The 18,697-nt window shown below is 57.4% G+C and overlaps 8 protein-coding genes across 8 annotated transcripts; 6 read left to right on the top strand and 2 right to left on the bottom strand.

Annotated features, from left to right (window-relative positions):
- Positions 1 to 134: 134 nt before the first annotated feature.
- On the top strand, positions 135 to 1,532 carry MRET_0389 (polyadenylation factor subunit 2; the record flags this gene model as incomplete). The annotated part of the gene is made up of 1 exon (XM_027627016.1): positions 135 to 1,532. One exon carries the CDS (start codon positions 135 to 137, stop codon positions 1,530 to 1,532), a length of 1,398 nt encoding a protein of 465 aa, XP_027482954.1.
- Positions 1,533 to 1,762: 230 nt separating this feature from the next.
- On the top strand, positions 1,763 to 3,950 carry MRET_0388 (glycosylphosphatidylinositol transamidase; the record flags this gene model as incomplete). Its single annotated transcript, XM_027627015.1, has 2 exons — positions 1,763 to 1,935; positions 1,967 to 3,950. 2 exons carry the CDS (start codon positions 1,763 to 1,765, stop codon positions 3,948 to 3,950), a joined length of 2,157 nt encoding a protein of 718 aa, XP_027482953.1.
- Positions 3,951 to 3,964: 14 nt separating this feature from the next.
- On the top strand, positions 3,965 to 4,978 carry MRET_0387 (2-polyprenyl-6-hydroxyphenyl methylase/3-demethylubiquinone-9 3-methyltransferase; the record flags this gene model as incomplete). The annotated part of the gene is made up of 1 exon (XM_027627014.1): positions 3,965 to 4,978. One exon carries the CDS (start codon positions 3,965 to 3,967, stop codon positions 4,976 to 4,978), a length of 1,014 nt encoding a protein of 337 aa, XP_027482950.1.
- On the bottom strand, positions 4,932 to 6,284 carry MRET_0386 (ESCRT-II complex subunit VPS36; the record flags this gene model as incomplete). The annotated part of the gene is made up of 1 exon (XM_027627013.1): positions 4,932 to 6,284. One exon carries the CDS (start codon positions 6,282 to 6,284, stop codon positions 4,932 to 4,934), a length of 1,353 nt encoding a protein of 450 aa, XP_027482949.1.
- A 138-nt stretch (positions 6,285 to 6,422) lies between these two features.
- Positions 6,423 to 10,211, top strand: MRET_0385 (protein TIF31; the record flags this gene model as incomplete). Its single annotated transcript, XM_027627012.1, has 1 exon — positions 6,423 to 10,211. The coding sequence occupies one exon, from the start codon at positions 6,423 to 6,425 to the stop codon at positions 10,209 to 10,211; it is 3,789 nt and encodes a 1,262-aa protein (XP_027483005.1).
- Positions 10,212 to 10,350: 139 nt separating this feature from the next.
- On the top strand, positions 10,351 to 14,010 carry MRET_0384 (hydroxymethylglutaryl-CoA reductase (NADPH); the record flags this gene model as incomplete). Its single annotated transcript, XM_027627011.1, has 1 exon — positions 10,351 to 14,010. One exon carries the CDS (start codon positions 10,351 to 10,353, stop codon positions 14,008 to 14,010), a length of 3,660 nt encoding a protein of 1,219 aa, XP_027482951.1.
- Positions 14,011 to 14,199: 189 nt separating this feature from the next.
- MRET_0383 (serine arginine repetitive matrix 2) lies at positions 14,200 to 16,389 on the top strand (the record flags this gene model as incomplete). Its single annotated transcript, XM_027627010.1, has 1 exon — positions 14,200 to 16,389. One exon carries the CDS (start codon positions 14,200 to 14,202, stop codon positions 16,387 to 16,389), a length of 2,190 nt encoding a protein of 729 aa, XP_027483004.1.
- Positions 16,390 to 16,479: 90 nt separating this feature from the next.
- Positions 16,480 to 18,510, bottom strand: MRET_0382 (long-chain acyl-CoA synthetase; the record flags this gene model as incomplete). Its single annotated transcript, XM_027627009.1, has 1 exon — positions 16,480 to 18,510. One exon carries the CDS (start codon positions 18,508 to 18,510, stop codon positions 16,480 to 16,482), a length of 2,031 nt encoding a protein of 676 aa, XP_027482945.1.
- Positions 18,511 to 18,697: the final 187 nt, after the last annotated feature.

Below are 18,697 nucleotides of genomic sequence, written 5' to 3'. Positions count from 1 at the left end.
TATCCCTTTGCATCCTTTGGAAGGTTTGAGTCATGGAGCAGTATTTTGCTTGCATGCTAGTTGTAGATTCAAATAGCCCAAAGGTGTGTTGCTTCCGTACCGCTGGCATTGTTGTCTACCCTCCACCTCAATCCATGTCGACGGGCGTGGCGTATTGGCAGCCCAGCAAGTACCTGGATGCGCCGAAGCCGCCGCCGCCTGATGCGCGCGACAGAGAGGAAGAGGCCGCTACAGCGACGGCTCTCGCTGCAGGCTATGAAGGGCGACGAGCACGACGCTACGTACAGCGACGCACCGTCGACTATTGGGGCACTGTGCCGCTATGGATGCGCCACCGCGCTTGCCGTGGCGTGGCGCGCCACGACGCGTTCCTGCGGCCCAGTCCGCACCAGGTCATTGGGCTACTTCCGCCATCTGCGTATGAGGAGTCTGCGACGTCTGTGGCCAGCGTGCCTGTACATATATCGACGAACAAAGTGCGATGCTCTGTCAACATTGTGCGCTGGCTTCCGGAGGCACGGCGTCTTCTGACGGGCTCGACGAGCGGTGAATTCACGCTCTGGAATGGGCTCATGTTCAACTTTGAGACGATTTTGCAGGCGCACGACTCAGCGGTGCGGGCCATGGAGTGGTCGCATTCGGGATCGTGGCTCGTATCTGCCGACCAGAATGGCCAGATCAAGTACTTCCAAAGCAATATGAACAACTTGCAGGCCTTTCCGGGCCACAGAGATGCCATTCGAGGCCTGAGCTTTGCGCCGGACGACCAGCGATTCGTGACGGCCTCGGATGACAGCACTCTCAAGATCTGGTCGTTCGACGAGGCACAGGAGGAATCGACGCTGAAGGGCCATGGATGGGAAGTCAAGTGCGTGCAATGGCACCCGACGCAGGCCTTGCTTGTATCGGGTAGCAAAGACAACCTCGTCAAATTCTGGGACCCGCGCTCCGGGGTGGACTTGGGCACGTTCCATGGCCACAAGAACACGGTGCAATCCGTGCGGTGGAATCCGGATGGTCATATTGTCGCGACTGCCTCGCGTGACCAGTCGATCAAGCTGTACGATATACGTGCGATGGCCGAGCTGTACACGCTCAAGGGTCACAGCAAGGAAGTGTGCACGGTGGAATGGCACCCGATTCACCATGACCTGCTCGTATCGGGTGGCTCGGACGGCTCGATTCTGCACTGGTCCCTGCGCTCCTCGATACCCGAGTCGCCGATCCATGTCATGCCATCGGCGCACGAATCTAATGTATGGAGTCTGCAGTGGCATCCCCTTGGCCATCTCCTGGCGAGTGGCAGCAACGACCACACGACGCGCTTTTGGAGTCGGAGTCGGCCGGGCGAGCAAATCGAGCCTGAGCACGGCGCGCTTTCTTCTACCGACAGGACTGATGGCGATGAAGATGTTATTCCCGGTCTATCCAAACATGCCGACGACGTGCCAGACGTGGCGCCGAGCCTCGGCGCCTCGGGCGCCTGGGCTCGGCCTGCGCGTCGAATCAGGCGTGGGCCGGGTGGGTGGTAGGCACACACTTACATTAGAAAGCGAAGGCCACGTAGCCAGTGGCGCCGGGTTGGCTTTTCGCGACGATCGCGACGAGCGGTACGTATCCACCCCTTTTTTTCCCGTGATGAACGGTACGCTCTGCTGGCACCAGTCGTATTCATGATGCCGAGACCTACCCGAGCGGGCATTTACGCTATTGGCCTGTCTCCTGATCCCTCTCCTTCTTGCGGATGGTGCTAACGACATAGATGCCGTCACATACGCCGCCATCGCTCCGGCAGCGAAACAAAGAGCATGTCAATAGTTCACGGGAGGACGAAGTCTATCATGCCCCCACTCCAGATGATCGCCGCACCTTGTTGCGCCTCGCGCGCCGCGAGCGACTGTACAACAGGATCGTCGGGCTGAGCCCGATGCTACGGTACGCACGCACACATACCGCTGACGCGCAGCGTGCTTCTCATCGTCGCTGCCCTCGTATGGCTTGCTCTGTTGCCCGTGCCACGCAAGCCTTTTACGCATCGGACGTACGTCGACGAGAATGCCCTCCAACCCGGCTATGCCGAGGCACGTTGGGGCGCGCCCAACGTCCACGAAGCCGATCGGATCTCGGCCCAACTGCATGAGATTGCTCGACAGGATGACAAGGATGCGCGTATTGCGTACCTTGTTCAGGAGCTGCGCTCGTACGACCTGGATGTGCATACTCAAACATACGCATTCTATGTGCCGGGCCAGCCAGAACCCATACAGGGCACGAATGTGTATGCGCGCTCCTACACCCCACGCACAGATGGACGCGTGGCCATGATCCTCGCTGCGAACTGGCAGAGCCACTGGCGTCAGAAGCCGAGCGATAGCTCAGAGCTGCCGTACGTCCCCGACGACGGCACGTACCGCGCCATTAATGTGCGTGGCATTGCCTTGCTCCTGGCCTATGCCAAGCACGCTGCGAGTATACCGCACTGGAGCAAGGACTACCTCTTTGTCATCAGCGATGGCTTCCTGGACGGTATGCAGGCGTGGGCTGCGCAGTACTTTGGCACGGGACAGCCGAATCTCGAGGCCGAGGCCGTCCACACCACGGGCGCACAGGTCTGGAATGCCCTTGCGCTGGACTATCCAGCCGACTCGTTCTCCTCGTTCAATTTCTATTACGAGGGTCGCGATGGCCTGCTGCCGAATCTCGACACGATCAACACTGTGACGGACATCACGCGTCTCACCTACATGTCGCCGTCGCTGGGTCTGCATGGCGAGTCGGCTGATGAAATGGAGCTGGGACGCTTCCATGTGGATGCCCTGCGCTCGTGGCTCCCTGTCGACTGGCTCGAGCGGCACTGGCTCGGCCGGCATGGCGTCAAGTCCTTTGTGTCTGGCTGGGTATCGATCCTGCGGCAGCTTCGGTACCAGCTCGCAGGGCGGCCCAGTGGCATTCACGGCGTGCTCTTGCCATTCCATGTCGATGCTATAACCCTCTTTGCCCGGCCAGCGCCCGGTCCCTTTGGATTCCAACAACTCGGCGACATCACTGAGCTGACGTTCCGCTCGTTTTCCAATCTGATCGAGCGACTGCACCACTCGCAATTCTTCTATCTGCTGCCGTCCCCGTGGTACTTTGTTCAGATTGGCGTCTTTATCCTTGTGCCGCTGCTTCTCGGGGCGGCACTGACATTCACGGGTCTGAGCGTGTGGGTCCAGCTTGGCGCACGTCGACAGAAGCAGTGTGAGGCCCTCCGTCGACCGTATACCAAGGGCAGAGCTGTACTGGCGACGCCGACTTATGCCGAGTTCGCACAGCTCTGTACGCACGAGTCGCTGCGCGCTCTATTCCGCGCCCACAGTCGACCCGTGCTGCCCGCCCTCTTGTGCATGGGCGTCGCCCACATCGTGTGTGCCGCGTGCTGGGCCCTATGGACACAGACGCCCGCAGGACCGCAGGCGCTCGTCGGCACAGGGATGCTATGCATCGCGGCTACGATCACGATGGTCTACGTGGCCTCGCGCTTTGCATCGTCGCGACACGCGCTCGGCATGTGCTTGCATGCGTTTGCGCTTCTGCATGCTGGTATGGTCGTCAGTGTCCTGGCCCCTCTCAACTTTGCGCAGGCCACGGCGATGGCTATGCTCCTGTGCCTGACCCTGTACTCGGTGCCCACCGCACCCAGCCGATGCCGTGCCGTGGCACATGCACTGTGCCTCATGGTCGTGTCGCCGCCTTCCCTAGTGGCCCTGCTCCACGAGGTGTGCCCCCGGCTCCTGACACACACGCCTGCGTTTGTCCCGCACATCGCACCTGTGATCGACCGCCTCCTCTGGGACTACCACGTCTTGCGCACATCGGCGCTGCCCATCCTGTGCTTGGTCTATGCGCCCATTGTGCTGGAAGGATGCGCCGCGTGCCTCTTGTATAGTGCCCAAGACTGCTCCACCTGACGTAGTTTGGCCTTATGCTTTCCGTCTCTCGGCGCTTGGGTGTGCATGGCCGCCTGATCGGGCGCGCCATGCACACGGCGTCGTCCGTGGACCCGAGGGACATTGCGCACTTCTCGCGCCTGGCGGACGAGTGGTGGAATGAGCAGGGCGAGTTTGCGGCGCTGCATACGATGAATCGCGTCCGTGTCCAGTTCATGCGCGAAAAACTCCAGGAAGTGCGCGGCTGGGACAGGGCCGTCGCCGAGGCCTTGGGTCGCGATGTGCCCTTGCCGCTCAACTCGCCGGACTTTTTGCATGGATGCAGTATGCTCGACATCGGGTGTGGCGGCGGCATTCTGGCCGAGTCTGCGACGCGGTTGGGCGCGTGTGTGACGGGCGTCGACGCTTCGGCGGACAATATCCGCGTAGCGTCTGTGCACGCGGCCCGTGATCCATCCCTGCATGTTCGCGAGCGTGCAGAAGACCACGTTCCAGCCTCGCTGGCGTACCTGGCGGCGTCTGCCGAGTCGCTGGCCGGGCGCACGTATGACATCGTGACAGCGATGGAAGTCGTCGAGCATGTGAACCAGCCCGCCGACTTTTTGCGATGCCTTGCGTCGCTGATCAAACCTGGTGGCCACCTGTTCCTCTCGACCATGTCGCGCACCGTGTTCTCCTACTTTTTGACGATCTTCCTCGCCGAGGACATGCTGCGTGTCGTGACGCCCGGCACACATCGACACTCGCAGTATATCCACCCCTTCGAGATGGTCGATTTCTTCCGCTCTCTGGGCTGGATTCCTGGCGAGCGCGATGTGCTGGCTGATCGGCCGCTGCTGCCCAACGGCACACCCATCGCGCCGCTGCCGCCCCGGCTGCAGTACGAGACTCGCGGCACAATGTACGTCCCCGGCCTGGGCCAGTGGATCCTCGTGCCGCCCCGTGCCGTGCCGAACGGCTCGTCCTCATGGCTTCCATCGTGCCTCGGTGGGGGTATCCGGCCTACGGAACTGTGCAACTACTTCTTCTGGGTCCGGCGGCCATGGTAGCCATACGATTTCGGCACCATCGCGTTTCCTTGGTGCCACACTCATCACGCACCACCGCCCCCGTCTGCTGCTCCACGCCCTCGAGTAACTCGCGCATGAGCGGCGCAGATAGGCCCTCGAGCGCTGCGACCTGCGTGGTTGTGAGGAAGGGGGCCTCGTCCAGGTACCGCAGCACACGCTCCTCAATGGCAGCGTCGTCAAAACGCGGTGTGTACAGAATCGGCATACCCGAGCGCAGTGTGCGCAGCCTGACGCTCGGCGACGTCATGTCAGGTAGGTAGGTCACGGCGGCTCGCAGCAGTTTCGGCGACACCAGAGCCACGCCCCGGGCGCGATTCCACAGACCCCACACTTCGTCGAGCGGCAGGAGGCCGCGCCCCGTGTCTTGGTCACATGGGCCCAGCAAGCCATGCTCGCCCAGCAGAACGCCGCTCAGCTCACGCGCCAACTCGCGATGATACGCACGCTCATTCTTGACCATGTCAGGCGTGACAGCGGGACTCGGCAGGCCTATGCGCACGAGCGCGGACTGCAGAAGCGAGGAAGCTGCCCCCGAAGTTGGCGCTGTGCGCTCATAGCGCTCGAGCTCTGTGCGTAGGGACTCTGCAAAATCGACCATACGTCGCGCCTGGCGCATGAGCATGTCCAGGTCCGCCAACGCGTCCAGAGGCGGGGCTTCCACCGCACTGGCGGCCTCGACAGCGAGTAAGCCCGGCCGCGACTTGGTCTCTGTGGCTATCCACGGCTTGGACTGCAGTGTGTCGCGCAGCGCCGCGTAAAAGGGGCGCTCACCGCCGTGCCGGAAACTCAGCTTGCATGTGGTGGTCACGGTGGCGTCGAGCGACGCGGTGCACATCTCGCAGCGCAGCGTATTTTCACCGTTCACATAGGTACATACAGGGCATGCGCGCTGCGTGGGTGCATGGCGCACCATCACGCCACAAAGACGGCACCGCCGGTCGAGTGTCATGGTATCGTGGAACGTGCCGCAGACATGGCACGTCCATGGGACGTGTGCCTCGCGCAGGCACACCAGCACAATTTTGGGGCTGCTCTTGAGAAAGCCTGCATAGTACTCCGACTGGCGTATACGGGCTAAGCGGACATACGCAGACCGCTCACGGGGCCGCGCGTCGTCCACGTACGCGAGTCGGTGCGTCGTGAGCATCGCGGTGCCTGCGCTTCTCTCAGCGACTTTGGTATCGCCCGCGTATAGACCGACGCCGTGCTGCGTGGCCAGCACACGCTCACCGCGGACGAGGGCCGGCGATGCCGCCTCGACGGCCCACGGCTCCCACGCTTCCATCGGACATAACACCTTGGCGGCCGCCATTGGTGCTCCGCCTCGCCGCCATGTGGAGGCTTTATGTCATCGTGGGCCGAGTTGCTCCGCCGCAGTTCGGCCAGCACACCCAAGGCGCTTGGCGTTCTTCCAGCGTGTGCCATGGCCTCTGAACCGGAGCAGGAGGCGGTTGCCACACCGACAACCTTTGAGCTCGAGCTGCTGCTTCCCAAGCGGCCGCTTCTGCCAAAAAATGTCGAAGCACTCGGCCTGCCAGAGACGCCGTCGCCCCTGCGAGTGGCCGTGTCGCAGCACGAAACGCTGAATGATTTGCGCGCGACGCTGAACGACAGTCCCGAGGGATACTGGCTCGGCGCCTTCCGCTTCCGTCGCACGGACTCGCATGCGCGGCCAGGTGAGCTCGTGAACGAATGGGACGAGCTGCACGACGTGTTCCGTGACGATGCCCCGGAGCAGCGCGTCCTGCAAGTTTCGCACGAGCCGTACAATGACACCGAGGTGCGCTTGCACATCCAGCGTCTGCGCGACCTGCTCGCTGGAACGCACTCGGATCCAGCGAGCGTGAGCCTCGACGCCGGCGCCACGGTGCACGACGCCGTGTGCCATCCCGCCGAATGGGCCAACGAGGCACACACCGCCGCGCCGCCCAAGCCAACGTGGCGCGGATGGCCCGCCGACGGCACGTCGCAGCTCTTCCCGTCGCTGACGAGGCGCGTGCGTGCCCTCCCCCGATGCCTGCACGGTCTGTCGCTGAGCGCATGGAACCCGCCACCGAAACCGCTTGCCTTGCGGGGCGACATTCTGTACCTCGTGGCCGATACGCTCGAGGGCGAATCGCTGCACATCACAGCGAGTGTGCACGGGTTCTATGTGAATGCATCGTCGTCGCAGCGCTTCCAACCGCAGCCGCATCCCCACAAGACGCTGCGTTCGTCGTCCCTCTTTGATCTCCTGGCCGCCGCCTCCCCCCAGTTCCTCCAAAACTTTGCGCGTCTCTTCAACGATCCTGTATCGACGCGCGACTACTTCTCCGCCCTGCCCGTGATGAACTCGCTCCCTGCTGCGCCGTGGCTCGCGCGCGAGCCCAGGCACGAGCCGGATGCCATGCGCGCGCAAACGGCCTTCCTCCTGTCTGGCGCCATGTCGGCTGACACGCTCGATGGCAGCCGCGACTGGAACGAGGAGCTGCAGTCGTCGCGTGAGCTCCCACGCACCTCGCTCGCCGAGCGTCTGATGCGTGACCGCGTGCTGAACCGCCTGCACGCCGAGTTCACTCTCGCTGCCGCACGGGTCGTGCCGCGCGTGGCCGCTGGCGATGTGCCTCCGATGAACCCGGCCGACGCGCCGGCGGCTCACATGTTCTTGTTCAACAACTTGTTCGTCACGCGCGGCATCGACAGCGTGGGCATGTACGACTACCTTGGCGGCGATGCGGCCGCGCACGTCGCCGTCGGCAAGGATGTGCAGGGCGTGCGGACGCTGGGTGTGCTCGACGTCGAAGGCGTGGGCCTGCTCGGCACGGTCGTGGTCGACTGGCTCGGCGAGCGCTGGGTCGTGCAGACCGTGCTGCCCGGCCTATTTCGGCAGGTGGCGGCCGAGGCGGCTGCGTCCCAGACGGACGGCGCGACCGCATCGCATGTCGCGTACGGCGGCATCGAGGGCCCGGACACGATCCACTCGGACCCCGCCTTCCACGAGCTCCTTCGGAACGTCGGCAAGTCTCTGCACGTGGCCCCACACAGGATGCGCGATGCCCAGGGCACCGAGCATGAGCTGTGCTTGAGCGTCGACTGCAAGGGTCTGCGTGGCACCGACGGCCGCATGTACGTGCTCGACGTGTCGCGCCTCTGCCCCATGGACGTCCACTGGTTCGAGCGTGACTTGCACGGCCCGGTGCTGGAGGGCTCCGAGTCGCCAGCGTACCCACACCGCCTCCCTCTCCTGCGCCCAGAGCTCATCCAGACGTACTGGGAGACGCAGCTGCATGACTTCGCGCGGTCCAAGCTCTCCCAGACCCAGCAGGAGGGCCAGACTCGGGTCGATGTCTCCGACTTTGACCTCCACTTCCACCCCGATGCGTTCGCCGAGTTCCGTACCGGGTCGGGTGACGAGGCGCGGGTGATCCGCCCCGCCACAGACGAGTCTGATCCATCGATCGCTGCCGTGCGCACTGTATCGACGCATCTGCGCGACACGGTGATCGTGCGCCTTGTGAGCGACGTGGCTGCCGGCCTCGCGTCCGCGTCGGACGGCATGGCGCTCACCCAGCAAATGCACGCGCGGGGTATCAACGTGCGCTACCTCGGCTACATCGCCCACCTGTGCCAGCCCTCGCAGCGCTCGCGCTGGGACGAGACGGTCGTGTCGAAGCTTAGCTCGGGACACGAGGCGCTCGTGAGTGCCTACCGCCGTGTGGCGCTCCACGAAATGATCGTGCGCTCTGCCAAACACTGCCTGCGCGCATACTTGCGCGGTGTCGAGCGCACGGATGCGCCGGCGTGCATCGCGCACTTCGCCAACTGTCTGCTCGGCTCGGATCTCGAGCCGCAGCCGCAGCCAGCGCCGACGGAGTCCAAGGCAGCCTGGACATCGCTGACGCCGGCTGCTCTGTTCGATGAGCTCCGTGCCGATATCCGCCGCCGCTTCCGCTTCGAGCTCCCGCCCCTGTACCTCGAAACAGACCTGCGCAAGCCCCAGGTCCTGCGCGCGCTCTGTCTCAAGATGGGCATCCAGCTCGCCGTCCGCGACTATGCCTTCGAGCCTACCCCTGCATCGCAAACGCCTGCGTCCACGGGCCCCGCCAAGAAAAACAAGCGCACAGTGCCCATGCCAGCACCCAAGCTGCAGCGCACCACGACCTTCGTTCCCGAAGATGTCGTGAGCCTATGCCCCATCGTCAAGCTGTCCACGCCCAAGAGCACGCTCGTTGAGGAAGCGTTTGATGCAGGCCGTGTGACATTTGCGCGAGGCGAACGCGAAATCGGGACGGAGCTGCTGCTCGAGAGCATCGGCTTCCACGAGCAAGTATACGGTCTCGTGCATCCCGAAACGGCCAAGTGCTACTCGCTCTTCGCCACGTTCGTGCACCACTACTGGGTCGAATTCGCTCGCGACGCTGCCAAAAAGAAGGCCGAAAAGAAAGAGGGCGAGGCAGATGACGAAGAACCTCTGCCAGAACTTGTCAAGGAGACATTCCAGATCGAAAACGCCCTTCGCTTCCAGCGCCAAGCCGTCACCGTATCGGAACGCACGCTCGGACTGGACCACCCCGACACGATGGTGCACTACATCAACCTGTCCGCGCTGGAGCGCTCGGCCGGCCACTTCGACGTCGCCCTGAGGTACCAAGACCGAATCATGGAGCTCTGGCAGCTCTTGTACGGTCGCGATCACCCCGATGCCGTGCACACACTCTCGTCCATTGCCCTGCTGCTCCAGAGCCGCCAAGACTTTGACACGTCCCTCCAGGCGTACCAGTCGTCGCACGACCTGGCCTTGCGTCTCTTCGGTCCCGACAGCATATACACCGGCAACATGGCGCATGAACTAAGCCAGGCATACACGCTCAGCGGCGATCTCAAAACGGCCATCCAGGTCGAAAAAGACGCATGGCGCATCTTCCAAGACAGGCTAGGCGCAGACGACGCTCTTACCCAAGAAAGTCAGTCTTTCCTCTCTGCCCTTGCATCTAGTGCTGTACGCGTCGCCAAGCTGGAAAGCGCGGCAAAGCAACAGCATGCGCATGATATCGTCCGTGCTGCGTCGTCGTCGCGCTCGGCGCACACGCAGCGCACATCCTCCCATGTACATGCCAACCCCGCCCTGGCCAACCGTTCCCTCGATGAACTGGTAGATTACATCCAGGGCGCTCCCGGTACAGGCACAAGTCGTGCTGCACGCAAGCGCGCCGCACGCACCAAAAAGACTTAGCAGCCATAGCCCTGCCCAACCAAGTCCCCACCGTAGGCGTCGAGCGAAGCAGTCGTCACGTGCACATGTGCCATGGTCTTCGTCTTCGTGCCTGGCCACTTCCGTCAGGGCCACGTTGGAATCCGGGCACCAGGCACCCATGGTCAAGTTCGACAGGTCCAGCCGACGCTTGTCGACGTCGCCACTACAGGCACTCCTATACCTCGTATCCAAGGTCTCGCGGCACCCCATTGAGGTGATCGTGTCGGTCTTTGTGCTGGTGACCCTCGCCTACTTTGTGCTTTTGCGTGCTATTGCGAACTCAACACTGTTCTCCAGTCTGAGCGATGTGGCCTCGCTCTCTGTCATTTCTACACACGTAGGACACTCGTCTCTGCCGATATTCGAGTACTCGCCTGAGCACGTATGGCGCTCGCTTCGAGACTCGATCGAATCACCGGATCAAGTGCCCGACATGGGCTTTGCTGACTGGCTCATCGTAGTGGACGAGCATAATGGCCCCGCGACTCTGCAGCAAGAACGCAGAGAATCTCTGCTCCCTGCCATCACCAAGGCACTGCAGGCCGAGTCTCACGGCCGATGTGCGTGGCCTGTCACTCGCTTTACCGATGCGAACGACACGGTGGGCGATGTAGTCGTGTGCTTCGAGCCAAAATCATACGACGCATCCAACACTCGCCATATTCTCAGCCCTAAAACATTGCAGCGTGTGCTGGCGCACGCAATGCAGACACTTCCTGCCAACACCGACTCGGATCTCGTGGAACGATGGAAGCGTGGTGACATTTTGTTGCAGTCTCTCACACCCACAAGTCATGGGCCCAAGGCGCTTGCTGGTGAGGGCATATCATTTCAATGGATTGCATCGTTTGTGATCAGCGCTCTTCGACGAGCTTGGACCTTAGTCCACAGGTCTGATACCATCGACTTTACCGTTTTGCTTGCCGCCTACATCATGATGCATGGCTCTCTTGTGCACCTATACGTGTCTATGCGCCACTTTCCCCGCCGCTTTTGGCTCGGCACGTGCATCCTATTGTCTTCGTGCTTTGCGTGCCTAGTTGCCCTTGTGACGGCCGATGCACTTCAGCTACCTATCAACCCTATTGTTTTGTCAGAAGGTCTGCCATTCCTGGTCATCACCATTGGCTTCGAGAAGCCTTACTTACTGACCAAGGCATTTTTCGCGCATGCTACGCCCACATTGCGCCCTGATCAGGATACATCGACCTTAAAAGGCTCACCTGAAGACGATTTTGTTCGTGCACTCACTCAACGCGTACATGAAGAGCAAGAACTTGGCGTTCTCACTGCGCCATTCGCACCAGTGCATGATGTAGCCATCCGTGCTGTTGCACAGGCAGGTCCGGGGATTTTGCGTGCGTATGCCGTGGAAATTTGCATTTTGATGCTTGGTGCTTTCAACGGTATGCATGGTCTTCGAGAGTTTTGCAGTTTGTCTATTCTCATCCTGTTTTTCGACGGATGCTTGCTTTTCACATTCTTTTTAGCGGTCTTGTGCGTAACGTTGGAAGTCCAGCGGATCCGCGAACCGAATTCAGCGCGCAAGTGTCTCTTGCCGGAAAATGACAAAGAAACACCTCCCTCGGAAGCCCCTGCAGAGCCACAGCATCTCGACTCATCGAAGCGCAAACGCGCTACGACGTCCTTGTTCCGGCGCGTTTTTGGCTCGCTCGATCACCCGCTTTCGCGTCTAAAGCTCCTGTTACTCTTGACACTTGTTGCTTTGCACTCGCTCAACCTACTCTCAACGCTCTCGTTACCTACCACGATCGCTCGACATCAAAGTACGCGACCATTGACATTGTACGATGACGTCGTCTCGTCTTTTGATATGTTTAATGCAACATCATCTCACCCTGCTGTATCAGCTTTCTTTGATGCATACACTCCGCCAAAGACGAATGCCGTGGCTTTCATGCCTCCGAACATTATCGTGCTAGCGGATAAGGCCCTCGCAACACCGCATTCGATGACGGCATCCATGATGACACACAAAATGCCCCGAAACTCAGCTCTTGACAGCGTTATGACGACTTGGACGACGGTGTCCAGTGACCCGGTCATTGGTAAGCTGCTCTCCGTGGCATTGATCATCAGTTTGTTTTTGAATACATTCCTGCTGAAAGGTATTGCTACGCGCAACCCAGCTGTGATCGAAGGTAATGCTGTGTATGTGACAGCTCAGGCTGCTGCTCGACTGATCGGTGCACACTTTGTTGAAGACTGGAAAAAGAAGCCGAAAGACGAGGACAAATCTTCCACTCCGCGCGTCAGCTTTGGGCCACCTGAGTCGCGCGCGCCGCCGCCACCCCCCAGTGATCCACCGCGTCCATTTGAACAGGTGCATGAGGTATTTAAGAGTGACGGACCAGGTGCGTTGAATAATGAAGAAGTAGTACTCCTGGTTCAAAGGGGAGTAATCGCACCCTACGCTCTTGAAAAAGTGCTTCAAGATCTCGAACGTGCTGTTGTAATTCGCCGTGCTGTCTTATCTCGCGCATCTGAAATGCATACACTCGAACACAGTCTCCTGCCTTATAAGGACTTCGACTATGCCTCTGTATTTGGCGCATGCTGTGAGAATGTGGTGGGTTACATGCCACTCCCATTAGGTATTGCTGGTCCCCTTATTATCGATGGTCTAATGACGCCTATACCCATGGCTACCACGGAAGGTACTCTTGTTGCGTCCACTAGTCGTGGATGCAAGGTTCTGAATGCAAACGGCGGTGTGACGACTGTACTCACCCAGGATGCCATGACGCGCGGCCCTGTGATCGAATTCCCGTCCCTCACAAGTGCAGCACGGGCTAAACGCTGGATTGATTCTGCACATGGCGCAAGCTCAATCAAGTCTGCATTCGACAGCACATCCCGCTTTGCTCGTCTAGCATCGCTGCACACTGTTTTGGCGGGTCGGACGCTCTTTGTACGCTTTGCTACCTCCACAGGCGACGCAATGGGAATGAATATGATTTCCAAAGGTGTGGAAGCTGCCCTGGGCATGATGAAAGAAAAGCATTTCCCAGAAATGGAACTACTGTCTTTATCAGGAAACTACTGTATCGACAAAAAGCCAGCTGCCATCAATTGGATCGAGGGCCGTGGTAAAAGCGTTGTGGCTGAGGCGGTGATTCGTGGAGACAGTGTGCGCAAGATCCTAAAATGCACGGTAGAGGACCTGGTGAATCTCAACATAAAAAAGAACCTGGTTGGAAGCGCTATGGCGGGATCCATTGGCGGATTTAACGCTCATGCAGCCAACATTCTCACGGCAATGTACCTTGCCACGGGTCAGGACCCGGCCCAAAACGTGGAAAGCAGCAATTGTATGACACTCATGGAAGCTGTAAATCATGGCGAGGATCTGCTTGTTTCGGTAAGCATGCCATCCGTGGAGGTTGGTACTGTGGGCGGTGGCACAGGACTCCCTCCCCAGCGTTCAATGTTGGAGCTGCTGGGCATCCAAGGCCCTCACAAGAATACACCAGGCGCGAATGCTCAGCGTTTGGCTCGCATTATTGCTGCTGCCGTCATGGCAGGTGAACTAAGTCTTATGGGCGCACTCTGTGCTGGCCATCTTATCAAGGCGCACATGCAGCACAATCGCAGCGCCCCTCCCACGCCTGGCCATATGTCTCCCATGCCGAAAGATGTGCAGTATAAACCTACTATGACGCCTCTTATCGCCACTCCTATCCCAAGCACATACCAGCAACAGGGATTGTCTCCTGTCTCAAACACACCGCAAGAGAAAGAAGCCCATGATACATAACATATATGCTAGATTAGCCTTTCAAAGGTTCCCTACCCAATAGATGCAGCATGCTCGGCCAGGTACTGCTGCCAATGGAGGTGGATTCCGGGTTTTTTACTCGTTGCGCCACGGTCTTGGTCAGCATTATTTGGGCAGCGCCGCGTTGGCCCACAACCAACACCCAAGTTTCAAATCATTTTCTTTGCCATGCAAGCGTCGGGGCCTTCTCCCGAGGCGCAAGCTGATGCTCTCTTGCTACATTTTCTTTCGCCTCTATCTGATAGCGACACACCTTCTTGGTCAGATGCGTTATCTCAGGCCGTAAAAGAGCGACGTGGCCTGGCTGTTGGCGGTCAACTACTTGTGGACCGCTTGCTTCAAGAAGCGGGCGTATCTTCTTCTCTGTTCCCTCCTTCATCACCATCAGACGCATTTGTGCTTATGGTGGAAGTCTTTACATCCGCAGCTCCGGATCTCTTGAAGAGTGAGCTTATGTATTATCTAGGTCTGGAACACAATCACATCCAGGCAACACAGCATGCTTCTGCTATGGCTGAATACCTGCACCTACCTGCATCAAATTGCACAGAAGTGGAATCGTATTGGGCTATTGATCATGGCTTTTTCGATCGAGCCGTGGCCGGCGGACGCACGTCCAAATTCTCATCCATCATGGCAGAATCCCTGTCTTCCTCACCAGCACTCTTGCTAGAGTTCTATGAAGTACGCGGCGCCTTACCTTCTATCGAATCTTCGAATGATGCTGCCTCTTTTCATGAACTATCTATGATTGTGGCAGCACTGGCACGTGTAGAAGGACTCGTATCTGCTTGGCTGATGTGTCGAACTATTTTGGCAGCGCAGCCTACTGATTATGCTCCCTCGGTAAGGTTGCATCTGTTCGGCACACTGCTCCGCTTGTGCTTCTCACCACCAGATGCAACTTTGATTCGCGACTTGTTAAACTTACCCCTGAAGACTGATGAAGAAGCCTTCATCGAATCATTTGCTATTGATTCACTGGACCAGTCACATGGCGCTTTGGCCATGGACACGTTGCTCATAAAATGTGTGAATCAAGGAAGGTATATTGATGCCATCCACTTGGATCATCGAGCATCTCGTCATGAGCGCACACTAGCACTTTCTGGCCAAGAGAATGAGTTTTACTTGCGTGCAAAGCAGCGTCGGAGTGCATTTATGGATGGTGTTTGGGCCGTGATTCCTGTTATTCAACGTGACGCTTTGCATGCACAAGATGTCAAGGAGGATATTTCAAGTGAAGCCACTCATACAAACGATGTGAATATGGATATTGCTTCTTCGCCACCACTACGACCACATACACCAATGAGTGCTTCACTTAATTCCAAAGATATGCAACGCACTCATCCGTTCTCTCCAGAAGTCAATCTGTTACGTGCCTCGATCCGTGTACCTACGGCTTCTAGCTCTGAAACACGAAGTGCCTCTCCGGCCCAAAAGTTGACCGATCAGTCAGCGGAATTGCGCAGTAGCAGTCCTTTCTCAGGTTGGAAACAACCAGGCGTTCTACGTCAAACGCATGTGTCTCCGAAACCTGCATGGAGCCTTCCAGTACCTCGCATCATGCGGACGTCCAAATCTTATGACTTGAACGTTGATATACCGGTCAGCACCATCGATTCCAACGTGCAAGACAATGCGAAGTCAGATGATGCTGATACCGATATACTCAAGGATACACCTGTTTTGGAGAGCAACGCCACCGAAGAGAATGATGCCGTACTCGATTCTCCACGAGAAGTTCCAGTTCGTCGCCGCACTGGACAGCGTCGCTCAGCTCGGCAAGCCACTAAAGCTATTCGTAAAGTCATGAAACCAAGCGATGTCAAACCAGAGCCTACGATCCCTGGTGGATTTCCTATGGAGGAGGAAGAAGCAACGGTTAATCCCTCCCCTCGTCGGAGTACACGTCGGTCGCGAATGAACGTGGCTTCGAAGACAGTGAATGAAATGAGCACGTCTTTATCCATGCATCCTGATACACCATCCAAATCACCCAGCACAACTTCCCGAATTCCTCGATCATCCACTACAGCAGATATAACAATGTACCCACAAAACTCACTGGCACGTCTAGAGGCCTTATCGGATGTGCAGCCCATTGCCCGCCGGACGCGAGCTCAGGTTGCTGAACTCGAATCACAAGGGTCTCAATCAAGCACGGATGCTATATCAGATACTGAGGCCGAAAGCAATGTTCTATCTACTCCTTCGCGACGTAGAACGCGGAGTGAACGCGCATCAGCAGCTGCTCTATCTTCGCCTCAACGGGTGACCCGATCGGCTCGACGGCTTCGTGATGGAAGCGCAGGAACACCTAGAACGCCTGGAAGATCCTCTCGGAGGCACTGAGTCTCATAGTAAATGCAGTTTACGATACTTACAATAAAAGATTTTAATATTAGCATCGAGCCGACTATTTATACTTATATATGTATATACCTAAGGGTAGACTTTCTTAATCAGGTCAGCATACTTCTTCTCAACCTCTTTGCGCTGCACTTTCTGTGCAGCCGTAAGTGGAAGTTCTTCTGGGATGAGCACAACACACTGAAGAAGCTCCATGTTGGCAAATCCTGCTTCCTTGCCAACTTCGTTGAGTTTCTTAAGCATCATGTTTTGAACCACCTTGTCGTGGCAAAGGTTCGAGAGTTCGAGGTGAGCAATATCCTTCTTGTTATTGTCTTCAAGTGCTGCGCGCAAATTGTCCTCACGCGGGAATACGACAGCCATGGGCTGCTTAGCGTCAGATGAGGCTACCAGGCAAAGGTTGCTGACAAAGTTGCAGGCCTTGTACGTGCTTTCCAGACGTTCCAAAGCAATGTATTCACCACCCGACAACTTAACAAGGTTTTTCTTACGGTCGATAAGCGAGAGCGTTCCTTGTTCATCCCATTGGCCAATATCACCCGTGCGAAGCCATCCATCCTTCGTGATTGCCTCCTCTGTAATTTCAGGACGTTTAAAGTATCCCTGTGTGACAGATGGACCACGGATCCATACTTCACCCTGAGCAGGATTCTTATTAGCAAAGTAGCCTGCTTCAGGCACGTCCACGAGCCTGACTTCAACGGATGGCATTGGGCAACCCACAGAACCGTAGCAGAAAAACTCGGGAGTCATCAAAGCGCACATGGCTGAAGACTCAGTCATACCGTATCCTTGAATGATTGTCGTCAGAGCCGTGTTAAGGAATTGATGCGTTTCCCTAGCAATTGGGGCACCACCGGAAAGGGCATAACGTATACGGCCACCCGTCTGTGCACGAACACTCTTGAACACGACGCTTTCGGCAAATTGCTTAAACAAAGGAATATTGTTAGACTTGGCCCACATGCTCATATCAAACAGTTTCTTCTTTGTGGCACTAGCAGCCTGGACCTTGCTTACAATACCCTTCCGAATTAGTTCCCAAACGGCAGGTACTCCAACTAGCAGTGTAGGACGGAAGGCCACCAAGTCACCTTCACATTTACGAACACTGTTAGATGTAAGCGTTTTGACGCGTCCGTAACCGATAGCGATGCCGTAGTACATCATGTAGCATTCAACGACGAATTCAAGAATATGAGCAAGTGGTAGATAGGCAAGGTACGAGTCAGACTGGTTCAGGTAAGGCTTTAACAGCATGGTGACGGAAGCGATTGTGGCAATAAGGTTATCGTTTGTTAAAATGACACCCTTTGGCTTACCAGTAGAGCCAGAAGTATACATGATGCAAGCCACATCTTTACCTTGCGTAGGCGCAGGACCTACCATGTTTTGCTTTCCGTTCCTGATCACTTCATCATAGTGAATAAGAACAGCGTTAGGACGTCCAGAGATCTTCGAGTGAATTCTGTTAAGGATATTTTCATCGGCTTCCCCGTCATAGATAACAACGCGGAGCAGAGGCGTCTGGTCGATAATCTTCTCAAGTACCTTAAGGTGCTGCGCATTCGTGAAAATGCCCTGCACTTCGGGCTCCTCGAGCGACACTTGCAGACCTTCGGGGCCAAGCGTGTCATATGACGTGCAAAATGTAATACCTTGACGGAAACAAGACTGCGCAGCCACTTGCCAACTGACATTAGTGGAAGCAAAGATATTGAACACCGTCTTTTGGTTCAGACCAAGCTGGTGCATGCCACTGGCGAATTCATCCACAGTCTTGAAAAACTCGTTGATCGTGATATACTTGTAGGGACTGAGCTCATAGTACGTCCAAGTCTTGGTCTCTTTGACTTCTTCATCACCGATCTTTTTCGTCACCACCTTTTGCTCTTGGTGTTCGTCTACAATGTCACGCCATGCAATATTTTTCTTGTCACCAAAGCGCTTGCGGGCTTCTTCCATCAGTTCGTACATTGTGTGGATCCCCTCATGAGGACGTTCCACCAACTGCTCGGGCGAAAGGAAAGAGCGATAGATAGGTCCAAATGCTCCCTCACCAGGGCTAACCTGCACACTAGCCTTGTGACCTTGCTTGCTCATCGTTTCAGTTGGAGTGAAGGAATCTAGGTGGGAGCCCTGTGATCTTGAAGGTTGGGAAAACCTGCATTCCAAATATGCCCGAACTGCTTACGTGCACCCCTATTGTCGTGGCACCTACGCGCCCAACAAATTTTGGCTTCCCGTGACACGTCGCGTCACATGATTTCATAAAATATCGATATCTAAG

This window comes from Malassezia restricta, chromosome I, assembly GCF_003290485.1.
Source record: "Malassezia restricta chromosome I, complete sequence".
In the NCBI taxonomy this organism is placed as follows: domain Eukaryota; kingdom Fungi; phylum Basidiomycota; class Malasseziomycetes; order Malasseziales; family Malasseziaceae; genus Malassezia; species Malassezia restricta.
The sequence above is the reverse complement of the archived record's forward strand: the minus strand, read 5'-3'. Positions and strand labels throughout refer to the sequence as shown.